Source organism: Monoraphidium neglectum, assembly GCF_000611645.1.
Source record: "Monoraphidium neglectum strain SAG 48.87 unplaced genomic scaffold scaffold02186, whole genome shotgun sequence".
NCBI classification, from domain to species: Eukaryota; Viridiplantae; Chlorophyta; class Chlorophyceae; order Sphaeropleales; family Selenastraceae; genus Monoraphidium; species Monoraphidium neglectum.
Genome location: NW_014011442.1, coordinates 1 through 10139, shown reverse-complemented (window position 1 = coordinate 10139; position 10139 = coordinate 1). Strand labels below are relative to the sequence as shown.

General features: G+C 65.4%; 3 protein-coding genes across 3 annotated transcripts; 1 reads left to right on the top strand and 2 right to left on the bottom strand.

Annotated features, from left to right (window-relative positions):
- Nucleotides 1-81: 81 nt before the first annotated feature.
- Nucleotides 82-2511, bottom strand: MNEG_10119 (beta-mannosidase; the record flags this gene model as incomplete). Its single annotated transcript, XM_014041411.1, has 5 exons — nt 82-202; nt 352-695; nt 1034-1385; nt 1631-1999; nt 2306-2511. The coding sequence occupies 5 exons, from the start codon at nt 2509-2511 to the stop codon at nt 82-84; spliced, it is 1392 nt and encodes a 463-aa protein (XP_013896865.1).
- A 590-nt stretch (nt 2512-3101) lies between these two features.
- Nucleotides 3102-5534, bottom strand: MNEG_10118 (hypothetical protein; the record flags this gene model as incomplete). The annotated part of the gene is made up of 7 exons (XM_014041410.1): nt 3102-3159; nt 3279-3442; nt 3623-3659; nt 3882-3895; nt 4185-4296; nt 4939-5178; nt 5479-5534. 7 exons carry the CDS (start codon nt 5532-5534, stop codon nt 3102-3104), a joined length of 681 nt encoding a protein of 226 aa, XP_013896864.1.
- Nucleotides 5535-8766: 3232 nt separating this feature from the next.
- On the top strand, nt 8767-9846 carry MNEG_10117 (hypothetical protein; the record flags this gene model as incomplete). The annotated part of the gene is made up of 5 exons (XM_014041409.1): nt 8767-8781; nt 8856-9131; nt 9317-9387; nt 9614-9741; nt 9809-9846. 5 exons carry the CDS (start codon nt 8767-8769, stop codon nt 9844-9846), a joined length of 528 nt encoding a protein of 175 aa, XP_013896863.1.
- Between the last annotated feature and the right edge of the window lie 293 nt (nt 9847-10139).

The window sequence follows — 10139 nt, the reverse complement described above, 5'->3', positions numbered from 1 at the left end:
GTGGGGGTGTGTGTGTACGGGCTGTGTTGGTGAGGGTAGAGGTTGGTGAGATTAGCGCTTGGATGGGCCCTGGTGCTGGGTTTAGGGGCGAGACTGGGTGGGGCAGGTGGTGGGTGCCGGGTAGTGCAGTGGGAAGGGGGGATGCACAGGAGCAAACCCGCCCGGCACGCAGCTTGAGAGGAGTTGAGGGTGCAGTGCAAAGCTGGGGAGCCAGGATCTTGTGGGGTTGGGAGTGCATAAACACCTGTCCAGAATTCCAACACCCGCCGCGGGCCGGCTTCCCCAAGCCTGCAAACAGGAGCGCCCAGCCGCTGCAGAAAAAGACACTGTCCTGCGCTGCGGCAAGTACACCCACCCTCCGCGTCGCCGCCGGTGGGCGCGGGCGCGCCGGGCGCCATCTCCTTAGCGGCCTCCGCCAGCGGCTGCGTCACCAGCTCCACGGTCCTGAACCCCACCAGCCGCTTCGCCGCCGAGCAGCCAAACTGCTGCGCGGGCGCGGGCGCCGCGGCGGCGGCCTCGGCGAACGCGCCGGCCTTGGACTCGAGGGCGGCGGGATCGTCGGCGTCGAGGGTAGCAGCATCCGAGCAGCTGGCGGCGCCGCCCGCGGGCTGCCACGTGACGGTGGCATCGTAGAGCCTCTGGGGGCCGTGCCCGGCCGGCCACCACAGCTCCACCTGGCTCTTAGGCACGTCGACCTGCGGGTCAGGCAGACAGAGGGGCGGTTGGCCGTGGTGGTGATGTCAGAGGAGGGGCGGCCGTCGGCGAGGGCCGTCGGGTGGCGTCAGGCGGGCGCTGCCGGCGCTGCTGCTGCTGTTCCGGTGGGGATGACTTGAGGCTATAATGCTTCATCGCGGCAGATGCGCTGCCATTGCGTGATTGTCAGGTGTTGAGGCTTTGGACTAAGCGGGGAGACAATCCCAGAGTGGAGATCTTGCCGTTTGAGATGGCGCTGTGATGCCAATGCTGATCCGAGATTACAGTGACGGCCCAACCACCCGCAACCGCCACCCGCCCGCCTTCCACCCTCACCCACCTCAACAAACACGTTGCACTCTGCCCTCGAGCCGCCCTCGCCGCTCGCCACGCGCCGGCACGCGCCGCCCTCCTTGAAATCGTCTTCGCTGCCCGAGAACTGCTTGGACACGTCGATGCTGAGCTCTGGGATCACGAACTTGGCAGTGCCGGCAGGGGCGGGGGCGTTCGCATCAGACCCAGTTGCGGGCTTCGAGACGACTGCGTGGACCTTGAGCTGGATCTTGTCATCCCTGTGCAGCTGCCGGATGTGGGCAGCCTGGAGGTAGGAGCCGGCCTCGGGGGCGGCGGGGGCGGCGAGCAGGTAGATCGACCCAAACACGCCGACGGGCCCCAGGGCGGGCCCCCAGTCCCTGCGGGCGGATTTTGGAGGGCGGGGGTGCAATAGGGATGAGCGGCAGGGCGATGCAGGTGGGCAGCTTGGGGCGGCTGCGGGCAGAGAACGCTGCGAGGCAGCATCTCGCCTCGCAGATAACGATGTGCTCTTCGCTTGGCAACCCCCAGCAGCTGGGCTCACACCTGCAAAACAGCAAACAGCCTGATCGCGCCCTACTCCCTCAATCCCTCAATCCGGACACGTCCCACCGCGCGCACCCACCAGCCAAAGTCGGAGCCGGCCTTGCGGATGAAGGCCTTGTGCTCCGCAAACGACCCCAGGTGCGCCACCGACGGCACCGTGTAGGCGTACGAGTTCTGGTCCTTCTGGGCCTCCTGTTTCACAGGCTTCAGCTCAATAGAGATCTTGTTGGCCCCATTGCTGCGCAGCAGGCCGGCCGGCACGGCCAGCCTGTGCGTGCGGTGCTCGCTCGCGACGCGCCCGAGGCGCTGGCCGTTGAGGGTGATGTCGGCGACGGTGTCGACGCCGGCGAGCACGAGCTCGCCGCCGGTCCAGGGGGCGGAGAGCGTGAACTCGCGGCTGAAGGTCCAGGTGTCGTCCCTGACCCAGGCCAGGCGCTTCTCGTTGAACCTGGGGCGAGGCAGGGACGTTGGGTTGTGTATGAGAGACCAGCCGGGCGCGAATGCAGTATTATTGCGTGCGAATGTATAATCCGGCGGCTGTGATTGAACGCTGTGGCGTGATCTTCACAGGTCGTGGGACGGATCCACTGTGCGCGCTGTCGACGTGATGTCTGCTGTTGGGGGTCTCATCACACGAGTGGCCCGGGCCACCCTTGCAGAACTCGCAGCCGCGGCGCTGGCTCCTTTCTGCACGCATGCTACATGCTAGGCCCGCACACACACGCACACAGCTCGCAAAGGCAGCGCCACCCACCTCTGCAGGGGGTCAGGGATGATGTTGCGCTTCTCGAGCACCTCCAGAACGTACGCAGGCAGGGCGGCATTGCTGACTGAGACGCTGCCGTTGGCGTTGGTGAGGGACCAGGCCGGCGCGCGCGTGAGGTCCGTGACGCTCAGGAGGCCGCTCTGCTGCATGCTGCCATAGAGCAGCGCGGACGCCAACGCGGTTTGCAGACCCATGGCTGCTTGGCGCTTCACAAGATGGTCATAAAACGGGTCGCGATGTTTCTCCACCGGAAACCGTGGCGAATCCCCACACGAACTTCGATGTGCGCGATCAAATCGTCGCATTCATAGGAAAGTATGAGTCGTTGCCGAAAACGCCGACGGCAATGAGAAGGACGGGTGACCATCGCGCTCGAGTGACCATAGGTTGGAGCCGTTCAGGAGGGGTTTCGCGGGCGAGCTTATGAACAGGGGAGCAGCTCCTAAGGCGATAAATTCAAATTCTCTAGAGATTTTCATAGGGGAAGGAGCGCACAATTTCGTGCTTGCGATGGCAATACCGGCACATGACAGTACGGCTGACGTGGCAGGGGCGCCGTGGCCTTGCTGGCAGCCACGGACAGCTGACAAACCCGTGATTCGCCGTTGCAACCAATACGCAACAATCCCCTGCTTAGATTTACTGCATTTTGCATAGAATCCAAGTATTAATTTGCAGTGCTGCGGCGCGCACGCTCACATTCAAATGGGCACTGGTGACCTGCGAAACCTCTTCCCTCACTGGCGCCGCTCAATGTCCGCTCGGCCACGACGATCCTCTACGCCTAGAACTTGCGGATGCTGCCGTCCGCCATCCCCGCGATCTCCTCCGGCGTGCTTTCCCTACAAAGGCGGGCGCGCAGGCCGGTCAGTACGCTGCCTTCCCGCGCAAAGGGGTATCTGCAAGAGCTCGGCACCTCAAGAATCTGTACAGTTGGACGCCTGGCACTTGACCGCCTCACCTCCCAAGGATGGCGTTGCGGTGCGGGAAGCGGCCCCACGCCTTGATGACCGCCAGGTGGGCGTGCGCATAGCCCAGGACGCTTCTCGCCGCGCCGGCCGCCTCTGGGGGCCCGTCGCCGCCCTCTGCGCGCGCGACCTCCTCCTCAAACAGGGCGATGCAGCGCTGGGGGAGGGGCGGAGGGGATAACACACCGGCCAAGGGCGGCGCCTGTTGGCTGCGCACGGCTTGAAGAGTGAGGTGTTACGTGGAGGGGGCGGGCCAACCAGGCCTTCAAGGGTGTCACCAGTCACAGGCAGGCCGGGGCGCCGCCAGACGCCCACGCATGCGCCGTGCAGGCCCCACCTCCTGCATCTCGAGGCTCTCGCTGTGCTCGAATGGCCTGCGGTTGCGCAGATTGATGACCGACAGCCGGTGAGAAGGATTGCCTTTTTGCTGAATTGTAAACGGCACAAAGTGTGGGCTGCAGGACAGAGCGGTGATGAAAACATGAGGCAGGCCATGCACACGTGCTGGGCTGCGCACGGGAAGGCCCCAGCGTGCGTGTAGGCACATGCCAATGCTCTCCGCCCGCTGCACTCCCAAAAATGGGCAAGCCCCGCACATGAATATCCAAATCTGCAAGAGGATGGGAGGGCAAGGCGAGCCCCCTTGTTGATCATGTAATGCAGCGAGTTGCACAGCAGCTGCGGCCGCCCAACCGGGCCACTTCCACCGGCCTGCCCCCAGGGTGGCGGGCCCGGGCTGCGACAGCTCGCCCGCTGGCTGGACCATGCGCCGCTGGCTGGACAAGGGCCGCCTGGACCACGGCCGGAGAATGCAAAGCAGGTGTTGCTGGGAGCCATAGAGGCAACACAGGCTATGGATGTGGACTCGGATACAGGAGTCAGCAGAAGCGCTGACTCACCCTGAAGCTGTGGGGCCACGCGCGGGCCTCCTCCAGGGCTGCCAGCCGCTGCGCCCAGGAGAGCGCCTTGGGGTCGAGCGCAAATGCACCAGGGGTGCCACGGTAGACGTTCCTGGGTTGCCAGCGAAGTGTGTGTGTGTGTGTGTGTGTGTGTGCGTGTGTGTGTGTGCGTGTGTGCGCGCACGTGCATATGTGTGTGTGTTCGTGCGCGCGTGCGTGTGAGTGCGTGTGTTGTGTGTGTGTGTGTGTATGTGTGTGTGTTCGCGCGCGCGTGCATGTGAGTACATGTGTTGTGTGCGTGTGTGTGTGTGTGTGTGTGTGTGCGCGCGTGCGCGTGCGTGTGCGTGTGCGTGTGTGTGCGTGTGTTGTGTGCGTGCATGCGTGCGCGTGTGCGCACTACAAGCGTGTAAGCATGCGTGCACGAGCGCATGCGTGCGACAGAGCCAGAAAGGTGAGGTCATACGTGGCAGTGTGGCAGGTTTCAATGAGTGAACATCAATACCGTCGCAAGAGAAGAATTTGGGCCGAAAAAGACCTCATTAGCCAGCATGCGCTCGTGACCATGCCGTTGCATGCACTGTCCGAGGGGCAGCACCCTGACCCAAGGAAGCCCTGACCCCTCGCTGCACCCCTGCCTGCCCCTATGCCACCCGCGCCCCCCACATGCGCCACGCCGCCCTCCCAGGCAGAACCCGCGCGCCGCCGTATCATCCCTTAACCCCCTCCTGCCCCTGAAACTGGGCTCAAGAATCACCTGCTGAACTGGTCCATCAAAATGACCCCCGCCAGCGTGTTCAAGGGGTTGGTGCCGGTAGGGTCCTCCCAGCCGTCCAGCTCGCCCGCCGCCACGGCTTCCAGGTCGCGCCCAAACTTGGCCTTGATCTCAGCGTCCAGATCTGGGCCGCCCCGCCACCACAGCTTCTCGCGTTCCGCGGGCCACTGGGCGAGGGCCGCAGCGCTGACGTTGTCGCCGTCAACCGCTTGGTCGCCGAGCCTGGGGGTAGGGCGGGGGCCGGGTTGGGGCGGCAGTGGGGGTTACTGCTGGGCGCATGCTGCTGGACGGGTGCACGTACCAAGGCAGGGCGCAGTACTGTGTGCGCGGGCCCAGGCAGGCGGCATGCTCGAGTGGGGCGCCAGGAGCAGCGCCATAATTGACAAAGTCGCATCAGTGGGGTTGTATTATTAGTATGTGGACGATTCGCGCGCCGCATTTGTACAGCACCTCCAGCAAAGCATGGCATCGAATGCTGCAGGACGCATGCAGCACTTGCTGATAGGAACCAGCCTGCCTTACCAGAACTTCAGCACGGCCGCAGCACGCGGATCCAGTTGTTGCTTTGCAGACACCATTCCTCGCACGCTTGCGGATGCCAGACTTGATCGAACAGCAAGGAGGTTCGCGCCACCGGTGATCCACGTAAGGCGCAGGGGAGCGCGCATCAACATTCTAATGACGAGTTTATACAAAAATCACTCCGCTAGACCCGGTACCGTAGACCTTTGGCACTGCGTTGGTCACAACGCGTTGCTCGGTCGCTGCTTCATCACTTGTGCTCATCGGCAACTTGTTGACTCATCAGCTGCAGTCCTGTGCTTTTGCGGAGGGTGCACCATGTCAGGACTACCAGCAACATGCGTCATGTGCCATTTCAGCTTGTTCTGCAATCCAGTGCGCACATACCAAAGCAGCCGTGCGGCGGGTTAGTGTGCATTGGGCTGAGAGCGCTACTGCAGCGTGCAAGCAGCAGCTGGAGTGGAGGTGTGCAGCCGCCGCCATAACATCACGCTTCCGGGGTTCCGAAGCTCCACGTCGCACGGGCTGCCAGTGTCATAGCGCACTCGCCGGGGCAGGCGCTGGGACTGCTTGACGTGCGAAAGGCGCCTGGGTGCAGAAGGTGGCGAGGCCCAAGCACGCGCGGAAGCTTTGTGTGTGAGCGCGGCATGGCCAGAGGCCTGAACGGCATTCAAGCAACGCATGCGCGTGGTTTGTTGCCAAGGGAGTCATCAAAGCAATCATGCACCGTCGTCGTGCCGCCGCTGCTGCCAGGTGCCTGGCGGGGAATAATTCCTGCGCTAGCCGTCGTCATGGACAAGTGAGATTTTTCGGCCCAGTTCGCACAAGGTAACATGATGTGGAATTGCCTGGCTGGATGCATTGTACTAGGTTCAGCGGTACTAGTAAGACTGTATGTGGCTGGTGCCCAAGCCCAGGACTACGGCAGTACGACTGTGTGTGTCCGAAGCCCCAGCCCAGCCGCCGACCCACTTGCGAATGAGCTGGGACCCCGGCGGCAGGCCCAACCACAAGGTGTGCTTGGTCTGATTTCAATAACCAGACCGCAACGTGTACACACAACGACCCTGGAGCGAGTAAATACAATGACGCTGGTGGGACGCTGGGTGACAGTAATGGTGCAGGTGGGGCGCTTAGGATGTGAGGGCGAGTTGTCAAAGCAAGCTTAACGCGACAAGATAACGTGATACGACGCGCCACTTACGTGACATGATCTGCAGCATCAATCGCGTTGACTGCTCGCCATGCCCACCCAACACCTCGAGACGAAAAGTCTAAGAAGCTCATGGGATGCATCTCTCTTGCCCTCCGTTTTCCCCTCACCTGTTGCGAGCGGTGGGCTTCGATCACCATCCAGGCACGCCACCCGTGTCGGCGCGGCGCGCGCGGCAGGCACCCCGTCGCCGCAGCGGGATGCAGAGCGGCCGTCGGCGCCGCAGCAGCTCGTCGGAGGTCAGCGGCGGCGAGCCGCGTCCACTGAGCCGCAGCGGCGCCTGCTCCCGCTCCCTCTTCCGCTGCCGCCATCGCCCGCCCAGCACACCGCTCTGCAATTGCAGCAAGGCGGCGGTGATGGCGTGGCGCCGGCTGGCTCCCTAGATCTGTCAAACCTTGGAACCCAGCTGAGGCAGCAACGGAGGCTGGCAGGCGCGCGGTGAGATGCAATTATGGCATCATGATGACATGCTGTCTCACCGTACACAAAACAGACGTTTGAACGTGGCCCTGTTCCCTACCGCAACCGGCCAACCTGCACGGCAGCGACCACACATGCATGCTGCAAGTGCAAGGGGGGCACACCTGCTGCGCCATGCCTGCTTGGGCAACCGAATGACATGGGTCTAAGCAACCGGCCGGCATGCTCCAACAAACACCGACGTTTGTGCTGGCCTTTCTCGGGGTGCATCCTGCTGCAGCGACCCATCGCCAGCCTATGCCAGCCCCCAGGTGGCCAGCCCCGCATGGGATTCCAGGCAGCAGCTGCGGCAGCAGAGCATGCGCTCTCAGCCCAAGAGCGCCGGCGCCAGTCCTCGGAGCCCGAAAAAGTCAGGCGGGCGGCTGGTTGATGTGGCAGACGACAGGCCCTCGATGGTCGCCAAGCTTCCCGGTGAGCCGAGCGAGGTTTTCAAATTACATTAACAGCTGGGTCACGCGTGACGGGGCACCACGAGCCGCACGCTGCTCCGCTGCAGCTGCCGTCCGCCGCCGCGAGCGCGAGGCTCGCGGTCGTTCATGCGCCCAAGCCCGACCCCGCAGCCCTGCCCCTTGCCGCGCCAGCCCTCGTCGGTGGCGGCCCGCCCCAACTGGCGCCTGCAGCGAGCGGCCTGCCAGGCCTGGGGATTGCATCACCCCAGCGGGAGCCCAGGCAGCTGATGACGCATGCAGATCAGCGGGTGCAGCAGGCGCTGCAGGTAGGTGCGGGCTGAAGTGCGCTTGACGGCGGCGAGCCGCCTGCGGCGGCAGGCGCCGGCCCAGCGCGCACGGAACTGGTGGCGCAGGGCCTGCAGGGCGGGGCTCTGGCAGCGCAGGCCGCTGCTGAAGGGCCGGCGGCGGCACCTGGGGTTTCTCAGCAGCTGCCATGTGATTGTTGGCGGTGCCCTTGCATGGGGCGCGGAAGCGAGCTGGGGCTAAGCGCATGGCGCGTTTTCATGGCCCGAGGAACGCATGCGCATGCATGCATGCATGCATTCATGCGTGCACACACCCCATGCAGGAGCTGCGGGAGGACGCGTCCTCGCGCGAGGCGCTGCAGCGCCGCATTGCTGCGTACGCGGAGCAGGACGCCGGCGCGCGGCGGGAGCGGGAGGCGCTGCTGCGGCACAACATAGAGGCCAGTGCCATGTGGGTCTTGCTGGCTGGGGCAGCCCCATGCGCGCGCTTGCGCGTGTGCATGCGTGTGCTGCTGGGGTCGCGAGGGGTGGTACTTTAGGCAGCGACATCAGGGCGGCGAAGCGGGCCGTCTTCATCCATTTGCAGGAGCTGCTGCAGACTGACGTGCGGACGCCGCTATCCCTGACTGCTGCAGCGAGCTGGCATAATAGTACGGGCCGCCCGCCACCACGCACCGCGCCCCGTCCGTGCACACAGGTCCCCGGAGGAGCGCGCGGCGGCGCAGCGGCAGCTGGCTGCGGAGCGCCGGGAGCACGAGGAGCAGGCACGCACACGCTACGCGTGCTGCGGGTCCCGCTCTGCCCGTGCCCACCGGCCTGCTGGCTGCGGCGCAGCATTGTGCGCGCCGAGCAACCCGCGTTGCTGATTACGGGCTCGGACACGGCATATGTAGACCCAAGAATGCTGCTCCTTAAAGTGAGAGACTCGTTGGACAAATGATTGGTGCCGCACAGTCAGCTGCACACGCACACGCAACCCCAACACCGCAGGTGCAGCAGCAGGGCGAGCGGCGGCGCGAGGAGGGGTTGGCCGCGAAGCTGCGCGCGGCGCAGCTGCTGGACGCGCGCCGCGCCGCACGCCACGCGCGCGAGGCCGCGCTAGACGCCGCGCGCCGCCGCGAGTGGCGCGCCGCGCGGCTCGCCGCCGTCGTGCGGGCGACGTCGAAGCTCGCGGCGGGGCTCGCAGCGGCGCGGCAGCTGAGGGCGGCGCGGGCGCGGATGCAGCACGCCGAGGAGGCAGTGGTCGTCATCCAAAAGTGCTGGCGGGTGCGCGGCCTTTTGCTTGCGGCGGCCTGGCCGTTTGCACAAAGGCACGTTGCCTGCTTATGTTCCGTTTTTTGCAGCGTTCAATGAGTGGGCACACCCGTGCTTGAGTCAGGCATCGTGCCTGGGCCGCTCACTCTGCGGGACATGCCGCTCGTCGCTCTGACTCGTCGCCGCGGCCGACTTAGGGCTACTGGCAGCGCAAGGCCTTCCTGAGGGCAAAGCGGGCGGCGGTCGCGTTGCAGCGCGGCTACCGGAGGTGCGATCCCGGGGACGGATTCACTTCGCTGTACGTGCGCAGCGCCCGTCTGCCGGCGGAGCGCCCACCCTCCTGATGGGAAGGCGGCGCACCACCCCCAAAAAGGAGGGCGGCCCACACGGGCGGCCGGCCCACGCAGCGCCCACGCCACAAACCCCGTCCGCATGCGTGCCGGCTTCGCAGCCGAGCGGCGCCCCGGCGCACACGCGCCCCCCCTTCCACGCAGGCACCTAGCCAACGGCTCGGGCTCGGAGGCCGGGCGCAGCGCCGCGGCCGCGCTGCTGGTGCAGTTCCTGTGCGACACCCAGGGGCTGCATCACCTGGCTATCGCCGTCCGCCGGCTGCGCCAGACAGGTCAGTGCTGCCTGCCGACAGCCGATTCCTGCACGCCTTACATTCAAAATGTTTGCCTCATGTACAGTACATGCCCGCAAGCAATCGAGCGGGCCCCTCGGCTGACATGTGTGCGCCAGCGAGCGCCGCCGCCGCGCAGCGTGCGCCCGCTCGGCCGCCCTGGTTTTTGTCGAACTGCGCCCAGAAATTAACGCCGCCGTCCCGTGCGACTCATGGGGCCCAAACTCCACCTTGCCCCGCCGCGCCGCAGTGCTGAAGGAGCGGCGCGCGGCGAGACAGCTGGACATGGCCCGCACCGCCGAGTACGTGCTCGTGGCCCTCCAATGGGGCGCCCTCGAGTCCCGCCTCCTCGCCTTCGCACGTCGCCGCACCGGCGCTGCCGCTGGGCCGGACGGCGC